At 56.6% G+C, this 20,412-nt stretch overlaps 1 protein-coding gene across 13 annotated transcripts in view; it reads right to left on the bottom strand.

Moving 5' to 3' along the window:
* Positions 1-5,718, bottom strand: part of BAIAP2 (BAR/IMD domain containing adaptor protein 2) — a 64,275-nt gene extending 58,557 nt beyond the window's left edge. For all 13 annotated transcript variants that reach the window (XR_014078701.1, XR_014078700.1, XR_014078697.1 and 10 more), the window contains exon 1: positions 5,559-5,718. Coding sequence is in view for 8 of the 13 variants with exons in the window: in XM_081576169.1 (XP_081432295.1) it covers positions 5,559-5,612 (54 nt within the window). In the remaining 5 variants the exon portion in view is untranslated. The remainder of the gene's footprint in view (positions 1-5,558) is intronic.
* Positions 5,719-20,412: the final 14,694 nt, after the last annotated feature.

Here is a 20,412-nt window from a genome sequence, read left to right as displayed (position 1 = left end):
ACCCCACCAGAGAGGCTGCACACAGCCAGAGCCAGGGGGAGAAAAGGCAGGAGCCCCCCGAATGTCCCACAGGCGTGGAGGACCACACGAGACTTCCAAGGCAGAGAATGGCTCCTGCGATGAAAGCTGGGAGGAGAGGCCAGAGGCAGCTGGAGGTGCCAACCTGAGACCCCACTGCTCTGGGTAGACAGAAAGGGGTCCTGTTGACACCCACTGGACACTGAGTCGCAGGTGCAGATCCCCTGCCTGCCCCCAAGGTGTGTAAGTTCACCTCCGAGAGACAGGATGCCCTGGCTCTCAGCATGCCCTGGCTTCACACCGCCAGCTGTCCCCTTGGGCCCCCAGAACACGGCAGCACCAGGTGCTTCTGGCTAACACCCCGGCCTACCTTCAGGCCCTGAGAAGGGACACGAGCTTGCCACCGCCTCCAGAACCTCCAGGGGTCCTGGGCTACTGCTTGTGGAGCAAACAGCTGAGAGACCAGACCCACAACAGAGACGGTCACAGCGATGCACACAGCGGGGCCCCAGAGCCAGAAACGAGGCTCATCCATTGCCAAGCACTGACACACACATGCCAGCCATACTTCCAGGCAGGTGGGGAGGGCCCCACAGTCAGGAGCCACGTGGGTCCTAAGTCACCACACCTGGCTGCTCAATAGCGTGTCAGGTGGGGACAGAAGGATTTCCCCCAGTAAGAGAAGCCTGGGCACCAACCTCTGCCCAGGCCCGCCTGCTGCTGGAGCCCCTGGGTGCAGACCCTCGGGCGCCCCACACCCTCTGATTGGGGACCCTTGTGTTATTTCACAGCTGTGCAGTGCCATCAGGACCAGGATGAATCAGAGCGGGGGCAGGGGGAGGACAAGGGAGGCAGGTGTGGGCACGGTTGGTCCATGCCTGCCTGTAATTACCAAGGCTGCAGCCTGCAGACAGTAGCAGAGCGCTGACAGCCCCACTGGGCACCTGGCGCAGGGTGCCCAGTGAGCATAGGCCTGCACTGTAATGAGGACAGCCTCCCCACCCCGAGGCCTCAAGAGAAACCACCTGGGCACAGTGGCCACACAGGATGGGCCCCAGCGCAGTGCACGTAAGGGCTGAGAAAAGAGAATGGTAGGCAGGCAGCCAGCCGGTGGCCCAGGGCACCCCCACCAGATTGCTGCTCAGGTGTGGCTGCCCTTGGAGAGCAACACCCATCCCGGAAGCCATGCAAGAACGAGGGGGAACCACCGAGCGACAAGGGCAGCCCCATCTGCCAACCCTCCGTCCTATGCAGGGCTCCCCTGAGCAGGACCTGCATCTGCAAACTGGGGGTGGGGAGTGCCGGGTGGGCCTCGGGCTCCCTGCCGGCCTGCTTTCCTGCTCAGGAGGGGACAGGGTCCTTTGCTCAGCGGCCAGTCCTCCCCTAAAGGCCCCCAAATCTAGGCAGCCCAGCCAGCACCACCTGGCCAGGGAGGGAGGGAGGGAGGCAGAAGGACCTGTCGGCCCTCAGTGAGCTTCAAGAATCTAAAACAAGGTGGCAACAAGCAGCACGCACACAGCTTCCACGGCAGCCCCCACAGCCCTCCCCGCTGATGCCCCGAGAGCCCTGGGCCAGCACCCAGAGCCTCAAGTGCACATGGTCTATCCCATGAGCCAAGGAGCCTCCCCAACAAAAGACACACTCTCCAGGCCAGACCAGTGGAGATGGCAGTGTAGGCAGAGCACTCCTGGCCTGCGAGGAACTCTGCAGCGCCACCATGCCCCGGGCCAGGCCACCCCCTTATGGCTATCAGCAAACACCAGCAAGGTCCAGCGGCAAGGGTCCTGTGCCGAGGGGCCCACAACCTCAGTACCGTGACCTGGGCACAAATAGCTGCTGAAGCTGGTGGCCCAGAATCAGTGCAACAGAGAAATCATCCTTCGCTGTCCAGGCTACTCCATGGGAGACAGAGATGTGCTGCTGCTGCTGCAGCGCGGGTGGTGGGGAGAGTGGGCTGCAGGCTCCATGAAGGACGGCTTGGAGTCTACTCGGACAGCAAGCTCCATGTCTTATTGGAAGATGCTGCCCAAACAGGGCACCCCTGAGGTGCCTCTATAGCAAAACGAAGTCCCACATGCATGCACACACATACTCACTTGGACACAGAATACTTGTGAATACACAAACACGTACATGCATGGGCTTGAACTCATACCTGTCTGCACGGACAACATATGCACGCATGTTCCTGTGCACATAAGCACACACAGAGCCTCAGGTCTGCTGCCAGCAGGCATTTCTGTTGCTAAGGAAGCGTCTGTCAGAGCATCCACTTCAACACCCTCAACCGCGAGCCTGTGGAGCCCTGTCCATGCTGGGTGCCAGGCTCCTGATGGCGGCCAAGAGTTCCGTGTGACTGCCGAGCAGTGGAAGGGGTTCTGGGGTAGGCAGCAGAGAACTTGGGGCCTCCTGCTTCCCCCTGCTCCTCTAAACACCTAGAGGAGCAAGGCCTGACGGGCAAGGCCTGACCAGCAGCGGGCTCTTACCTACACAGGTGGGCTCCCTTCTGCCAGCGCTGATGCCCACCGCCTTGCACCAGCAGTGGGAAACCTGACGGGACTCTGGTTGCAGGAACCCACTGGCCACAGCTGTCTTCACAGGACAGAGGCAACAAGCTTCCCCACAATGGCCGGAGAGTGAGGACCACCAGACAGCCTCTGGTGACACAAGCCTAAGGCCCACGACACCCTGAACAGCCATGTTTCAGGCCTTCCTAGGGATTTTTTTCTCTAAAGCCTGTGCCCACCTTCCCACGTCCCCAGAACAGGATGGAGGCCTGTGGGGCTCTTCCTCTACAAGGTGCCAGAGCCAACTCCCTCCAAGGTCACAAGGTCGCCTGGAGCCAGGGATTCTCGTGAGACATAGGACCATGAGAAAACCACCAACCTGAGCGTCACTCCCTGGAGTTGGAGACTAAGATCAGTTGCTAAAGAAAGCCCTCTTGCTCCAGCACGTGGGGACACTTGGAGGCCTCTCCCAAGAGAGATGCAATTTGGGCTTAATTCTCAGAGGCAGATTCCCCACCCTGCAATTCTGTCCCTTGTCCCAAGCAATTACCCAGGGCTGCCTGTAGTCCCATCCCGAGGGGCCCAGCCCAGGCTCTACCCCAGGAAGCCCCCAGAGGGCTTCAGCCCCTGTCCCTTGGCCCAGGGTCCAAGGGTAGACTCTCAGTTGATGTCATGTCCTGCCCCTTCATCTTCCACGAAATTCCCCAAGGACATAGCTTCCACGGGAGGTGGGCCACGGGCAGAGAGATTAAATCCTGCAATTCGGATTCTTCCAGAGGGGAGAAGCAAAACTGGACATTTTATTCTTGTGTCTGTAATCAGCAAGGCCAAGGCCGGGTGTCCCCACTGTTCCTTTCTCTGCCAAGGTAAACACCACTCAGAACTGCAGCTGATATGACAGAGGCCAAAGCAAACAGCTGAGCTGTAGCTCGGGGTGACACCGAGAAGGGCCACATCCCTGCCACTCTCCCACAAGTCACCAACCCAGACACAAAGGCAGCAGCATCCCGAGACAGGGTGGAGGACCAGCCAGACTGGCCGGGGTCTCCACACAGCGGCTTTGGCTGTGTCCTGAGCGTGCCTTGAGTCGGCTGGATTCTGCCCAGCCAGTGTGCCGAACTTACCCAACCTGTCCTGGCTCTGCTGTGGAACCCGAGCTCCCCAGTGACGCGCCACAAATCGTAAGAGAGCCGCACCACGGCCGCAGAGTGGCAGGGGAGCACCACCCACAAGCCCACCTGTCCACTGGCCCCGCAGCCTCAACTGGCCAGGAGACTGTAAGACACCCAGCACTGTGGACGCCCACTTCCCGATGTGTCTAACCTGAAAGTCGCTGGTCTCGGCCACACCTTCCCGTGGGAACTCAGTCATCAGCTGACCGCTGAGCACAGAACGCAGACTAGCTTGCTGAACGTGTGCCCCAAACCCCCAAACACTCAGATCCTAACAGTTTCCTGCCGGCAGATTTCACTCCAGACCTGCAGACACATCTTTGCTTTCTCCAGAAGCTGCTCCACCGGAATAGCATGCCTGACTGCTCCGTTCTAAGAGTTGTATTAAGACCGACCATGGGGTTCCCCAGAGCAAAGCCACGCCACGCACTCCCTTTTAATTCTGGCCATTAAAGCTCCTATCTCATGGTTTCGGAGCAGAAGCAGGGAAAAGAGGGGAAAAAACACCAAGACTGGCACTTCTCTTCCACCCCCTGCAATAATGAGCAAGTCGAAATGAAACTAATGACTAATAATTTAATAAATCTCCCTCCCCTGACAACCATTTACAGAGCAACACGACCAAAAAGCGTATGCCACTGACTCTCCCGTGATACAAACATAAAAACCCCAGAGGCTGTTCCTTTTACGTGCTGCTTCCTCGTCAGTCTCCACTCCTGTTTACCAGCAGCTCCAACATGGCTTCAGAACTGACTTAGTCCACCCTGACCCGGCCTCCAGATTCTTCCAGGTGACCTAGCTGCAACTTTAGAAACCTTTATTAGCAGCCGGGATTGACTGCGGCCGCGCTGGACTCCAGCTGAAAGCTAAGGGCCCATCAGAGGCCTCCCTCCGCGCGCAGAGGGCTTGGCAGGCCGCTGGCTAAAGAGGCACAGCGTAGTTGTTTAACACAATTAGAAACTGTTGCTTTGCCAGCGCGCTGCAATCCCACTCCGCCGCCATGAACCAGCCGCCGCCGCCTAAATACCAACTCCGAAACCCCTCGGCCCCCCGCGTAAACCCCAGACACAGTTTTGAAACAGAGCCCGGCTTTGTACGAGGCCCGCGTGGACCGCCCAGGGCACGACTCTCCCGTGAGGAAATGCTGCCGGGAACAGCCCTGAGCCTCCGGAGCCTGGCTCCGTGCTGGTGGGGGTGGGGGTCCAAACCGAGAAAATGGATGCGAAGAAATGGAAACTCGGGTGTCTGCCAACGTGCACACCGGCGCAAAACCGGCCCCGGGAGGGGGCAGCGAGGGTCCGGCGGGCTGCCGGCGCTCCGACACACGCCCGCGTTCCGCACCGGGGGGTGAGAGCCGACTCCTCACACATCAGAAGCAGAGGCGGGCGCGCCAGCCTCCCACACAATTAGTCTTCTCCCTCCGCGGTTACATAAGATGACGGATTATCTGTCTACCCATCGAAACTGCCCGCGCGCGACCTCCCACCCGGCCACATCCACTGAGAAGGAGTTGTGGAAAGGGAACGCCTGTTGAGAAAAAAGTGCCCCGGGCTTGCGTAACCATGCCCGGCGGGGCCACCACGGGGCGCAGGGCGACCGGCAGCCGCGGCCCCGGACCCCCGCAGACCTCGAACTCCGCAGTCCGCGTCCGCGCCCCTACTCAACTCGGGTCCGAAGGCTCCGGCCCCAGCGCACGCGGAATACTCACGAAAGGGCGCGCGCGGGCAGCGAGAGGCTGTCGGGGCAAGCGGACCCGAGCCAACCTCTGTCGGGTGAGTCCCCGCGGCAGCGCCGGTAAGACCCCCAAGGGCCCAGGGACCGCCCCAGGAGGGCGCGAGGGCGCGTGTGCAGCGTAGCTCACCTTGTAGACATTTTCCGTGAGCCGGTGCATCTCCTCCGAGCGAGACAGTGACATGGTGCTGGTCCGGCTGCACCACTGACCAAAGCAGGGGCGCAAGTAGCGGCGACTGCGGAACCGAGGAGGAAGCCTGACAAACAGCGCACGGAGCCGGACCAAGAGCGCGGCGCCCCGCCGGCGGCCTCCTTTATAGTCGATCAGGCCCCGCCCCCTAGAGGCCCCGCCTCCTGCGCGCCCGCCCCCTCCGCACCCGGATCACCACCCCCGGCCTCCCGCCCCCGCCCAGCCGCTGCTGCTAGGCAACCGACAGGCCCCGCCCCCGTGCCGCCTTTCCCATTGGTGAATTCCGGAGACTGGGGGAGGGGCGGGGACAAGGGCGGGGCTTGTGGGCCGGCAGCAGGGAGCGATTGGTCCGTGGCGCCGTCGATCGCTGGGGAGGAGGCGGAGGCGCGGCGCAGGCTGGGGCCCTGGGAACAGCCTGGGGGGCCCGGGCGACAGCAGTGCTGGGGGCGGGGAGGCGGGGGCGGGGTGGCGCAGGAAGAAGGGAGCAGAAGCGGGGTGGGGGCGGGACGCCGGCCGCGAACGCGCGTGGGGGAGGCACTCCGCAAAGTGGCGTGTCAGGGTGGCCGGGTCCTGGGCGCCGCTCCCCCGAAAGCTGTCGGGATCAGGCGTCCGTACTGGGAAAGGGAGGTCCCTGAACGCTCGGACACTTCCTGGGGAAGGGGGCGGGGGCAAGGGTAAGGACTTGGTGAAGGAGGGTGAGAGGCTGGCGTGCTGTCCCAAGGGTCCAGCCTCTACCCGGCACTTTCGGAGGTAAGTCCGGTGGGTGGCTGCGACCCTTGGACCGGCTCTTCCGGGGAGGGAGGACCCTGAAACGGGTCTCAGGGGAGGGAGGACCCTGGGGAAGACCCTAGAGAGGGGTGGACCTTGGGGGAAGACCCTGGGAGGGGTGCATCGTGAAGAGGGGGCCCTTGGGGCTGGGATTCTAGGGACGGGAGAGCCCTGGGTTGCAGAGAAGGACTCTGCAGAGAGGGGTTTTGGGGGTGCGGATTCTGGAAGGGGTGGAGGAGGGATGGGGAGAGGATCCTGTGGTGAGGATTGAGGAGGGGCGCTCAGAGAAAGAGGACCCTCGTGATGGTGGCAGAAGATCTTCCTTGAGGGGTAGTTTCCTTGGGGAGAGGAGACTCAGAAAAGGGGAGGAGCAGGGAAGAGGGAGGGGGGTAGGGGGTGGGGAGGGGAAAACCTGGGGGAGGTGAACCTTCCTGGATGGAAGAGATGGGATCAGAGACGCCTGATTTTTGAAAGCAATTCCTGGGAGGTTCTACTGAGGAAGTTGACCAAGTTGGCACAGAGGGTTCCCGGTACAATTCCTTTGGAGAAATATTTACATAAATTAGACTAACATAGAGAAATTATTTGCTTTACCTTGTAAAACACCAGATCTATGTGTTTCTCTTTAATTAAACCTGACACTCTCCACCAGCACCACCAGCATCCCATCCCTGGACAGTCATCCCTTCAAGAGCAGGTGCCCAGGAGGCAGAACCCCTAAGATGGCTGGAGGACTCCAGAAGACAGCAGGGTCTGAGACAGGTTTTTTCTATGGGGTCATTAACCTGAATGAACTACACTCTGCTTCACATGGATTCAAAGAAAATGGAAGGGATATTCAGGAAGCATTTGCCTTCTCTCCTAACCTCAGAGCCTTCGTTCACAGAGATTCTTCTTGGTTTAATTTCCTTTCAACACCAGCCCCAGTTTCTTCCTTTTTATTGCTTGCAATGTTTTAAGGTAGATTTCAGTGTAGTATGTAATTTCTGGGATTCTTTTGGTTGCAAGTAACAGAAAGCCGGCTCAAACTGGCTCCAACAATGAGGGCGTTGTTGACTCACCTGTCAGAAGTCAGGCCTGTCTTCCTCCCCCAGCTCCCTTTCCTCCAGGCCAGCTAGAGGCAGCTTCCATCCTTCCCACCCCAAGACTGATATCCATTGACCTGTATGAGGTCACAGGCCAATGAGGAGCCAGGTGGGTATAGAGCAACAGCTGTTGCTCATCCAAAGGGAGCGGAGTGACCAGGATGAGGAGAATGGTGGGTGGAGGCTGGCCAATGAAAACAGGGTTTCATTGCTCTGGGAGGGGAATTAGCCTGGGGAGAATTCTCCGGGGCGTCTGCTCCCATCAGTCATGAGACAGTAGAGGAAGGAGAGGGGCTTTCCAGAAAAGTTTCCGTGGCCCCGAGCCCCACCCCACCCCACCCCACCCCCTAGAAGATCCTAGTCTTGATCGCCCTCCTGCCCAACTGGATGCTCATGTTTGGTAGCAGCTGAGGCAGGAGGGCTAATCGCCTCACCTCGGGCCTGCACCCTCCAGCTGACATCTGGGCAGGAGGTAAACAGCTGGCAGGGAAGCCATCATTCAGAAGAGCGTTCACTGAACACCTGGGGCAAGTGAAAATAAGCACATCCAGCCAAATGGCACTGAGAACGTGGGGCCGATGGCAGGGCAGGACTGGAAAGGGGCTTACACCTGGGCCTAGAGAATTGTAGTGAGAAAGTCCGCCCCCTGCTGGGCAGTTCCCCCCCCCCATCCTCAACCACCAGTCTACTGGGGTGCCTGGCGCTGCATGCTGACCCCTTCAGCTGCAAGGAGATCTGAGCCGCAGGCCAGGAGCCCACCAGTGGCCCCTGAGGCCTTTCTTACTTAGGTGGGAGCCCTTTCAGATGGCAGCAGTGTCTGAGTGGGGCTGAGCAGTGCCCAGGGCTAGGGGTGGGCTGGGTGCTGAGGTGGTCCCAGTGCCACTCCTGGGAGTCAGAGGGGCCCACTTAGGGTCAGGACCACCTCTCTTCAAGACCAGCAAGCGACTGCCACGATGGAGAGGCTCTGCTCATTCCACTGGCCCTGCAAGGACTAGCAGCAGGGCCAGCACCCAAGCCCCCTGTCCTCACCCAGACCAGGGTGTTGTTCTCCCTGCACTATTTGGGGGGTGGGCAGTGGCTTTCTATAGATGAGCAGCTCATCACGAGTCACTGAGAAAGCAGATGGGCTGGAATCTGCCCACTGCTGGTTTCCCTGTCACTTCTGACTGCCCGTCCTCACCTCCATGGGCCAAGCGACCAGAGAAGTGTATAGCCATGGCGACCCGCAGCACCCCACCTCTGAAACTGATGTCCCCTATCCCAGGCACTGGTGATGGGGCCTCGCACACACAGGGTGCCGAGCCAGGGTCAGTGGCAAGAATCTGACCACGTGGTGCTGCCGACACTGACCCCGGGTCAGCTGACCCCAGCACGGGTGGCCCAGGAGAAAAAGGCTGGAAGCAGGGAGAATCAAAGTGCATCTCTTCATCAGCTTATTTTTAGTCGCGTTATGTAAGTGGCTTCATCTCAACGTCACGTAGGGAGGGGGGGTCTCAGATTTAATTACAGGATGACAGCCTCTGCTTTTCAAGCAAGCTGTTCTCCTGGCAAGGCAGGCACAAGGATTTGTGAATTTTTGCTAAACAGAAGGAGCCCTTTCTGAGGTGACCGCAAAACTTTAAGGGTTTTCACCACCCTCTCTCTCTCTCTGACCAGCCCAACCAGGTTTCTGTGGAGCTTGGCCTAAGGGGGTGGCAGTGTGTCTCAGATCACAGGGAAATTTCGTGCCTGTCAAGGGAGCTGTTTCTCCACCACCCCCTCCTGGCAGCCTCCCTGTCTCTCTAAGAGAAGGATCCACCCAATCAGAACTCCTCTTCCTTTTCTCTTTCCTGGATTAGAGCACTTGAAATCGGCAACCAGAAAGTTCCAGAGCAGGAGAGAGAGGAGGCACGGACACTGTCGCGCCTTCCCCATCCTCTCTGGCCATTACTGCCTCCTCCCTCCATGCCAGGTGTTCTGGGTGACTGGCTGGGGCAGGGCTACCGGGCCGAACCGTCCAAATTGTGTCCAGAGGACTGTTTTCTTGGTCCTCAGCCCACATTCTTCACATTGTCAGTGTTGTCAGCAAGAAGGCGCGGGGGTGCCTGGAGCCGGAAGCTCGGTGGGGGGAAGGCCTGTGTCCTGCCAGCAGGAAGTTCACCTCAGCGGCCTCCAGCACACTGTGGCCTTGTACGGCTGAGGCAGGGCCACGTCGCCTGCCACGGGTGAAGCCTAGCGTCTACCTGGGACTGCCGCTAAGGGCGTGGGCACAGACTCAGGAAGCTGGTGCCCGGGGCTGGGCCAGCAGCCGCTTGACGGCCTTGGGAGCCTGGGTAGTAGGTTCCGGATGGGCAGGCTACCTGCGCAGGGTGTCGGAAGAGCCGAGGTATAGGTGGCAGAAGCAGCCTGGCACCAAGAACCATGCCTGGCACCAAGAACCATGCCTGGCTCGTGGCAAGTGGTCAGTGTGTCTTAGAGATCGTTATCATCACAGGTCAGATGGGACCTTCCAGAGAGCACCCAAGCACCCATGGGTGCTGCCCCCTCTAGTGGGTTCTCCAGGGGATACCCAGCCTCGGCGTGGGCTGCGAGGCGACTTCCAGGTGCTGGGGAGACACTGACGAACACACGGCAGCCAGGGAGCCAGGCCACGTCTTCAGGGTGAGCCATGGGACCGTAAGTGGCCTTGACGTGCTGAGAAAGGCGGCACTCCTCCCCAGACCGTCATCCCAGGCTTATCATGAGAAACGTCACCAATCTCAGCAGAGGGCCAGTCTGCAGACCCCCGTCCAGCACACTGCCCAAACCATGGAAGTCCGAGACCCTTGTGACCAAGAGGAGCCCGAGAAGACGTGATGGCCAAATGTCGCCTGGGATCCGAGTTGGGTGCTGGAGCAGTAAGAAGACACTAGGTGAAAGCTAAGAAAACCTTAATAAAGTCCAGACTCTAGTGAACAACAGTGTGTCCACGTTGGTCTGTTAATTGTGGCAAACGCATCACAGTGACAAGAGATATTGACAGCAGTGGAGGGGGGGCTATCTTTGCAGTAACTGTAAATCTAAACAGTCCTAACATGTAAAGTTTACTCATGGAGGGCACCCATGACCTTGGCACAAGCCTCCATTTGGCCTGTGGGTCTGAAGGAGGGGCCTGCACCTCAGCCCAGAGTCCGGTGTCTGTGGGTTCAGTGGGCAGAGCAGTGGCCCTGTCCCCACAGAGTGCCCCAGGTCTGCTCTGCTACCTGCTACACGGCATCCTGCAGGAGGCTGGCCTGGGGTGGGGCTGGGGGTGTGGCGGCGTGGGCCTGGCTTATCTCCTGCCTCCTCCCTCCTCCCCAGACTTTTACTGAGATTTGCTCTTCCCTCAAAACCTGCTCCCCCTTGACCTGAACTGGCTCAGAGGCTTTCGTCTCCCTGACCAAAATGTTGGCTGCAGACGGCACAGGCTTCACTCTGCCTCTGGGGATGGGTGACGTTGCCCTTTCTGCCCTCGGAGGGAACCTCTGAGCCGGGCCTTGCCTGGGAAGAGGAGACGCCTGGCGCCTGGCGCACAAGGGCCCTCTCCCCTCTCCGAGGAGGTGGTGGAGTGTAGATTCAGGCGCGGGTGGCCTCCCATGCCCTTCCTAGTTCAGCTTTAACCCTCTTATCGAGGCAGCATAGAAAGTTCCCAGAGCTTCCTTGCTGGCCAGGCGGGAAGGGCCTGCAGGGGCTTCCACTGCGGGGCCCGGGGAGGTGCCGCCCTGTCGCCGCGCTGGGTGGGGAGAGGTTCCCCAGCAACGGGCCCTCTTACATAATCCAGCGCATCGGCGTGACTCCAGGTGCCCGTGGGAGGCAGCGTGGGGGTGAGCGCAGGGGCGAGGACGAGTCTCAGAGTTTCACTCGGTGTTTCTCCCCCTCTTATTACATTTCAGCGTCATCCTGCGTCTGCCAGCTCGGTCACCCACTTGCTCGTTAGAATATATTAACTGACAATGCGGATTTAAATAACTCCGGCAGAGCCCCCAGACCCGGGCCTCCCGCACCGGCCCAGGTGAGGCAGGAGGGCCGGGGCGGAGGCAGGACACCGGGGCGAGCGGTCTGCTTGGGCCTTGTGTCCAGAGCTGGACGGGGCGGACTGGGAAGGGCAGCCCAAGCTCAAGGGCGGAGTTGGGTGGGGAGGGAGGAGCTGAAGGCAGGCAGCAGGGGACCCCCCTCCCCCAATCTCAGGCACACTCACCATCTTCTGTGCAAACCCAGTTTGTGACAGAATTCTCTGAGCAGGGGGATCGGAAGCTAAGGAAGCCAGCAATGGCCCTTGAGCAAGCCCCTTGATCAAAAGAACAGTGTTTTAGGTGAGGAGGCCAGAGGTGAGCGACTTGAAGGGCTGAGGGACTGAGCGCCCAGCCGGGCAGCCCCAGGCACACTGGCTGTTGGTAGTCACTCAACTTCATGGGAAGGATGAGGCAAGAGGCTGGCTTTTCCCTCAATATCATTATTTCATTTCCCTCTGAAACACAGTCTTTGTTTTCTTATCATTCCGCCTCTTAAATGACTTAAACTGCCTTGAAAGGGATCTCAAAGGTAAGTTCCGAGTGGAGAGGAGAAAGTCTGTTGTCTGGAACGTGAACTTAGAGGGCACTCCGAAAACAAGGCTGGACGTGTCCTCGCGGGTTCTTCCCAGAGGGAGGGCGGCCCCGGGCCTGCGGGCCGACTCCCGGTGCTGCCAGCGAAGCCCAGACGCCGCCTCGCGTGCGCAGATGGCTTCCCTGCCCAGGCGGCTGCTTCTAATTTCAGCTGCTGGAGGCTTCGCGCGCTCTCTCTCTCTTTTTTTAAATCCCATGTTTATTTAAAGCCAGATTTTAAAATGTTGTCTTCAGCCCTGAAACCTGACTTTTTCTTCTCCCTGCAGATCCTAAAACCCCACTTAGGGTCCCACAGCTCCCAAAGGGGAGCTTTGCGGCTGACTTGGGTGGTTCTGTGGGTCAGCTGGTCAGTGGGACAGAGCTCCCCCCACCGCTGTCCAGCACTGTGGCATTTGGACAACTGGTGGATGTTTTCCTATCAGAGCAGTCTCGTCTGGTGTCGACACAGCCAGAACATGGGGGTGCCTCTCTGCCCCCTGGAGGTCCTGGGATGCCAGGTGTTCCCAGGAGATGGGAGTCTGGAACCACCCGCCTCGTCTCCCCATCTAGGCCCTACGTACGTACGGCAGCGGGACCCGTCTGGTCCAGGTGTGTCCCCTGGAGGTGGGAAGGGACCAGATGGGCGGTTCCTGCCTGGGGAGGGTTGTGGCGGGCAGCAGCTGCCAGTCGGTAGTCTGTGGGCTCCTCTCCTATCTCTGTTCTCCCTGACACTCAGGTCTCCTCACTTCTCTTGTACTTGGGAACCAAGGACATTGAGGGGGGCTCTCCCTGTTCTGACTGTGTAGACACCACACCAGACAGCTCAGATAGGAAAGCATCAGTCCACTGTCTGCAGGTCGGTTTGCACAGTGTGGGACAGCTGATGCTGAACAATGGGAGGTTCTGTCCCACCGGCAAGGTGACCCACCGACCCACCCGAATGGTGGTGGGCACTCAGGAAATGGGAGGCCCCATCCCTTTTAGTGTGGCCACCTCATCTGCTTCTGTGGCTCGTTCCAGAATGTCCTAGAGGAACTGTAATGGAATTGGACAGTGAGAGGCCAAAACCAGTCAGGGGGCCAGGCTGGGCTCTGGGGGCCTGCGGGGTGGGGTGGGGGGCAGGTGCTGGCTGGATACCTGTGGGGACTGAGTTTACTGGTCTGATCACAAGCTCCTACAGCGAGGTAGGAAGGCTGAGAGTAGAGAGGCTGGGGTCTTTGCAGAACTGTGATGGCCCGAGTCCAGTCTGCAGTGAAAGCCACAGGACGGCCCAGGTGGCTGGGAGGCTGGGGTGGTCCAGCGAAGACTGGTCTGAGTTGATGCTGGCTGCAGGGCCACGGTGGAGCACCCGTTTCTGTCCAGAACCAGGGAGTTGTCTGGAGGGCAATCAAAGTGCTGCCTGGGCTGTCACAGCCTCAGGAAGCGTGGAGTATTTTGGAATTTCTTCACTGATAGATCTGCTCAGAAAGTAATAGGATTTTGAGAAAAATTATTTTAGTGTCAAGCTTGAGAATATCGTTTGCCCTGTCAGGCTCTTTTTCTTTTTTCTCAAAAATCAGAAGAAACAGATATCTTCATAGAGGTTCATGGAAAACTTCAGCTGTTGACTAGCTGTCCAAACAAAAAGAAGATTCCATCCATGGGGGAAAAACAATTTAAATGAATCCAGGTGACCTTTAACCCCCAATCCAACCAGACATCGGCTCCAAGTGACCTTTGCAGTGTCGCTCTGTCCCTGGCAGAAACAGGGCCCCTGCGGAGATCTGGCAGCTCAGCCCCTGGAACCTGCTGTTAATTCTCACCTGGATTTTGAGGTTTTCTCTGCAGCCACAGGAGCCGAGTCCTTTGTGCAGCCTCAGGCCTTGGTTTTCAGAGCCCCTGGGCTTGGAGATGTTAGATTCGGTTGTAATTTTCTCTCATTCCTTGGCTTATAGATTTCCCACCGGGAAAACTCCAGAGACCTTGATTCCACCTCAGGTGAAGTCAACGCCGAGGCTCCCCACCGGGCACAGGCTCCTGGCTGGAAAGCTGTGGGCTTGTGGTGCAGTGGAAAACCGAGGTGGTGCTTTGCAAGCGGTTTCAGGCAGGTGGGGTCTCATGCGATGTCAGCTGAAAGGGCCCTGTGGTGTTTTGCAGGACAGACTCTGGCTTTCAGTCTCCCAGCCTGGCGTCTGGAGCTCAGCCTCCCCTGAGTTAAGCAGAGAGGACCGAGGACACGGCCACACTCGTGGGAGACGTGACCCCAGCGTCCGCAGAGGACATGGGGTGCTGGCGGGGCTGCTGGGCAGGGACACCACATCGGGGAGCCTCCGCTGCCACCTGGTGGACAGACGCATGGCGGGCGATGAGACGCATGGCAGGAGCAGAGTGGTGGCCCAGCCAGCCAGGTGGACGGGCTGCAGGGGGCGGAGGCATGGTGACAAGGTGGGGCTGCCCAGGCTGGGGCAGCAGTCTCGTGCTTGCCCCTGAGTCTCGGTAGTCAGCAGGCGGCCCTCAGGGCACTGGCTCCGTGGGACCCGAACTCTCCTGAGATGCATTCTCAGGAGGAGAGGAGTACCATCCTGCCAGGACCCAGCAGCGAACAAAAGACGGTGCCTGGGAGAGGCCGCCTGGAGCCTGCAGAGGGAACGTGGGGACTGCAGACCGCCTGGCACTTTCACTCTGGGAGAAAACTGCTCGCTGTGATGTTTATTTTCAAAGGGCCCTATGATATCCTTTTTGAGAAAATGGAAATAAAAGTTACAGAGCATAAAATCAACCATTTTAAAGTATACACTCCTGTCCACTTTAGTGGTGTTTAGTGCTGTCACACTGTTGTGTAACCACTAACTCTATTTAGTCCTGAAACACTTTGATCGCCCTGGGGGAGGCCCCGTGCACATCTACTGTCAGGTCCCGCTGCCCCCTGCCCCCATCCCTGCCCTGTCTCTGTGGTCCTCTCACGTCAGTGGAATCATGTGACGTGTGACCTCTGGTGCCTGGCAACCTTCACTCACTGTCTGAGGAGCATCCGTGTTGTCACGTGGCCTGTGCTTCACTCCTCACAGCTCAGGAACATTCCGACGTGGGGAGGACATTTTGTACATCCAGTCATCGGTGGTCGATAGATGGTTGTTACCAACTTTGCGTGGCTGTGGGGAGTGCGGCTATGAGCGGTCATGGACAAGTTTTGGTTTGAACACCTGTTTTCAGTTTACTTTAGGAGTGGAGTTGCTGGGTCACAAGGTAGTCTTATGTCCAGTTTTCTGAGGAACCACCAAGCTGTTCTCCTAGTGGCTGCGTCGTTTTCCGCTCTCACCAGCAGCATACAAGGATTCCACCTCCTCCACAATCTCACCAACCGCAATTATTTTCTGTTTTTTTGTTTTTAATTCTAGCCCCATCTTATTGGGTGCAATGTGGTACTCATTGTGGTTTTGATTTGAATTTCCCCAATCCCTAATTGAATGTCTTTTCATGTGGATGATATCCTTTTTATTTTGTACTTATTTATTTTTATTTTTTATATTCTTTTTTAAATTTTATATATTCTTTTAAAAAAAATTTTATTGGAGTTAGTGGCTTTACAACGTTGTGTTACTTTCTTTGTTGTTGTTGTTTAGTTGCTCAGTTATGTCCGACTCTTCTGTAACCTCCATGGACTGCAGCCTGACAGGCTCCTCTGTCCATGGGATTTCCCAGGTAAGAATCCTGGAGTGGGCTGCCATTTCCTTGTCCAGAGGCTCTTTCCGACTCAGGGATGGGACCCGTGTCTCCTGCATTGCAGGCGGATTCTTTACCACTGAGCCACCTGGTAAGCTTCTGTACAGCAAAGTGAATCAGTTGTATGTACACATATACCCACTCTTTTTAGATTTCCTTCCCACTGAGGTCACCACAGATTGCTGAATAGAGTTCCCTGTGATAAATAGGAGGTTCTCATAAGTTATCTAGCTTATATACAGTAGTATATATATATTGGCATCCTTTTAAAAAGGAACCAGGCTTCTGAAGAATTTCAGTAGCTTTACTTCCGAACTCCGTCAGGGGAGTGAGCCTGGGAGGGGCACCCTGGTCCCCCCAGTCAGCTGTGCCTTCCAACCGGGCCAAGTTCCAGAAGCCGCAAGGCCCACCAAAACTACATCTATGAGTTGAGCAATTCCTATGTGCCTTTAAGATGAAACCCGTGGTGTGATGAGGGTAGAGTGTGGACTGAGGGTTCCTGAGCTGACCCGTATCAGAAAGGTCTGTAAGAAGGCCCTACAGCCCCCACTCTTGGCCATGTGGAGTGAGTGGAAGTCCTGACCGGCTGCCTGCAGACGCCTTGGGTGGGAGCCCAGACCATCCACGATCCTGGCAGGACTGTGATGCCAGGTGGTGGCCCAGAGCCAGGGAGTCAGGCTCAACCTGCCAAGGCCTCTGACCACCAGCCCACAGGACAGGAGGGGCAGGACTAGGCATTCATCAGCCTCATCGCGCTGGGGCATGGGCTGGGAGGGGCTTTCCCAAGGCCACACAGCTGGGCAGGAGGAGTCAGAGCTGCCCCACCTGGGGCACAGGCAGCTACACCTGCCGGTCCTGGTGGGCAAGAGCCTCAGCGACTTCAGCAGAAATGGGCTTAGTTGAAAGGAGATCAGGTAGATTACTGGTTGAAATCCTGGAGAACCACCTGAGCAAGGCCTGGCCTGAGGACCACCTACCCATCAAACAGGCCCAGCTGGCCCAGCGAACCTGACCCTGGGCTGCTGCTGTCGCTGCCCCCTCTGCTCACCACACCCCCATACCAGGCACCACAGCTCTCCCTGTCTCTCCAGGCCCCTCCCATCCTCTGGCGGCCCCAAACCCCCCATACCGAGGGGCCCCCAACCCAGGAAGGGGATCTGACACCTGCTGTGCCAACAGTTGACTTCTGAAACCCTCCCTCATCTGCCCTCTGGCCCTGCACCCTACAGAGTTCCCAAGATCACACTTCCAAGATTGCACATTGGACTTAGGCAAATGTTTTTAATTCTGGAGACCCCTAGAGGCCCTGACCTCCCTTAATAAGCCCCAGTCTTCCTTGAGCTGCTCATCAAAGGGAGCCTGAGACTGAAGGTTTCCTGTGAAGGGCTGGCAGTATCGACAGGCCTAAGAATCAAATTAATTTCTCAAGGGATTTCCCTGGTGGTCCAGAGATTAAGAATCCATCTTGAAATGCCAGGGACTTGGGTTCGATCCCTGGTCAGGGAACTAAGATCCCACATGCCAAGGAGCAACGAAGCCCAGGGCACAACTACTGAGCGTGCCACAGCTAGCGAATCTGCGTGCCGCAAACGAAGATCCTGAGTGGCGCAACTAGGATCCAACACAGCCAAAGACATAAATGCTAAAAAATGAATTTCTCAAAACGAGCACAAGGAACAGACTGAGGCACCCAAAGGTCCCAGAACGGCAGGAACCGATCGTGACTGTTATTCAGTCCACGTGCTGCACCAGGTACCTCTCCAGAGCTCATGAGGTTGATTCCATTCAGACTCTCATTTGCTGATGAGGGAACTGTGGCCCAGGGAGGGAATTTCCCTGGAGAGGGGGCTGACTGAGACGCCAGGCGGGGAGTCAAGAGGTTGCCTCCTGTACCCCTGGGGCCCCAGAGGGAGCCTGGCACAGGGCCCCTGCCTGCAGGCCCGCCCCTCGATCACCCCGGCTCCTGGTGCAACTCAGTTTCTCCTTTTCAACCCAGATGGCTTCCCAGTTTGTATCTCGTGCCCAGACCTCTCTCCTGGGCTCCAGCTCTGATCACCTACCCAGTATCCCCCGCTCCAGGCCTCTTTTGTGGACCCAGTCCAGGTCCCATCCCACTGCGGCTTCTCAGCCTTGGGTGAGATTATCTTGCTTTCCTGCCCTCGCCCCATCCCCAAGACCCTCAGCTTTGTGCTCCTAATTCTCCAATCCAGTTCTCCCCACACCCACCACCTACTCCTCCAGCCTAGACCCTGGCACTGGTTCCTCCCTTGATCCCCGCATCCCTCTGGCCTGTACGAACCGGTCCCTACACTGCAGCCCCGAGAGGCCGACCCTGTCCCTGTGGTGTTGTGGTGCCAGCCCACAGCATCCTCATCCCTGGGGACGAGGATGAGACCCTCGAGCAGCCCCTGAACTCCCACCTCATGGCCCCCTCCCCCCAGGGCCATGAGGATGAGTTTGGACGCCTGTGTGGTCCTCAGCCCTTGGCCTCCTCACACTAGGGTGCTCACCGGCTCCCCCAGAAAGCAGGCACACAGGAGAGGGGGCAGGGAAGGGGGCCTATGACCTGGGTAGGAAGGCTCAGTCCCCATGGGGACCCCTCACAGGTAGTTACCATTAACTAACTTGGTACACTAACTAACTTGGTACACTTCTGGTACCAAGCGCAGCTTCACTTATTAGCTGAAACATTAAGATGCAGCCTAAGTTGCCCAGGATGAAGTGTGAACTGCTCACATCTGCCTGGACAGGGAAGCGTGGAGTTTGCAGACTCTTAAACATTGGTTTACATAGACTCCGATTCTCCATCTTTTAAGCTACTTTCTCTATCGTTTCCTCTACTTAGAAAAATGTCCTGTTTCCAGCTCTCTCAGAGTTCTTGTCTGCTAAACCAGTGCTCAGAGAACCTGTGGACTTGCTGCCACTGACGAGTTTTTTCCTCTTGGCTTTCGGTCACCTGGTCCTCTGAATTAATGCTGGTGTCAAGTGCTAAAGAAGATGGGAGCGACTTCCCTGGTGGTCGGGTGGTTAAGAATCTGTCTTGCAATGCAGGGGCCATGGGTTTGATCCCTGGTTGGAGAACTAAGATCCCACATGCTGCGGAGCAACGAAGCCCATGCGCCGGTGCGCCACTAATGAGCCCGAGCACCACAACTAGAGTCGGTGCTTCCTAACGGAAGATCCGGCATGATGCAAGGAAGACCCCGAGTGCTGCAAACTGAGACCCAACGTGGCCAGATATTAATAAATAAATATTTAAAGACAGTGGGAGCAATGGATCGGGGGTCAGCTGACTACAGCCCAGTGGCCAGATACCTGTTTCTGTAAAGTTTTATTGCCATGTCCACAGCCATGCCCATTTATTTACACAGTGTCGACACGGAGACAGCCGAGTTCAGTAAGTCAGAGATCATACCTCCTGAGACATTTACTATCTGACTCTTTAAGGAAAAGTCTGGCAACCCCTCCTCTAGACAATGTTGTGCTCCAGCACAACAAAGGACAGGAGACAACCTCCCAGAGGCTCCCACACTAGCTCTTTAATTAGCATCCTCACACATTCCTGAATCTGTCAAAGTCTTAAAGATCAGCCCTCAAGTCTCCATTCTTTTCATGATTAGACACCCCATAAATCTTAAATTCTGTCACTAAACCCAGCATGAGCCAATGCTTGGCAAGCAGTGTGTGCAGATGGTCAGCTATCGTTCCGTGGTCCTGCCCCTCTGTGGAATCTTAAACCCGCTTGTTTCCATTGCTTCTGCAGTTCTCTGACACGTTTAAACAGATGATTTATATATTTTGTCTAGCTTCTCTAGTTCTTAGTGGGAGCACTGATCTACCGCACACTACTTCTTCCTGCTTGGGAAGTTTGTTTCCCGTGTTTAAATGTCAGTTTCCAGTTTTTTGTTGCTAGTAAATGGAAATACGTATTGAATTTTGCACATTGACCTGGTATTCTGTGACCCTGCTAAACGTACTGGTTAGTTCTAGTGGATTTCTTACAGATTCCTTTGGGATTCTGCATTTTATTTCTTTTCCTTGCTTATTACATGGACTAGGATTTCCAATGTGATGTTGAATAGGAGTGGTTAGATTAGTCATCTTTGCCTCATTCTCAGTCTTATGAGGGAAAGCATGCAGTCTTTTACCATGAAGTGTGACGTTAGCCACAGAGGTTTTGTAAATGACTTTTATAAAATTTAAGAAGTTCTCTTTTATTCCTAGTTTGCTAAGAGTTTCTAAAATTCTTTTCCTGCATCTACTGAGATATCATAAGCTTTTTCTTCCCTAGTCTACTGATATGCTGAAATATACTGATTAATATTTAAAGGTTGAGCTAACCTTTTAGTTTCAAGAAAAACCCCATGTGATTTATCCTGTAAAAAATACAGGCTATTCTAAGACAAAGGCCCCTCTTCACATACTGCTGGGTTCCATTTGCTAATATTTTACTGAGGATTTTGTATGTATGTTCATAAGGGATGGACGATTCCCCGGAGGAGGGCATGGCAACCCACTCCAGTTAGTCCATGGGGTCGCAAAGAGCCGGTCGGACATGACCAACTAGGCACAGCACAGTTTAGTTTCTTTAATAAGATATGTGACTACTCATCTTATCTATGTATTCTTGAATAAGCTTTGGTAATTTGTGTCTTTCAA

The sequence above is a fragment of the Giraffa tippelskirchi genome, chromosome 3 (assembly GCF_054371585.1).
Source record: "Giraffa tippelskirchi isolate mGirTip1 chromosome 3, T2T-mGirTip1v1.2.pri, whole genome shotgun sequence".
NCBI classification, from domain to species: Eukaryota; Metazoa; Chordata; class Mammalia; order Artiodactyla; family Giraffidae; genus Giraffa; species Giraffa tippelskirchi.
Note: the sequence above shows the minus strand (reverse complement) of the source record. Positions and strands in the feature narration are given on the sequence as shown.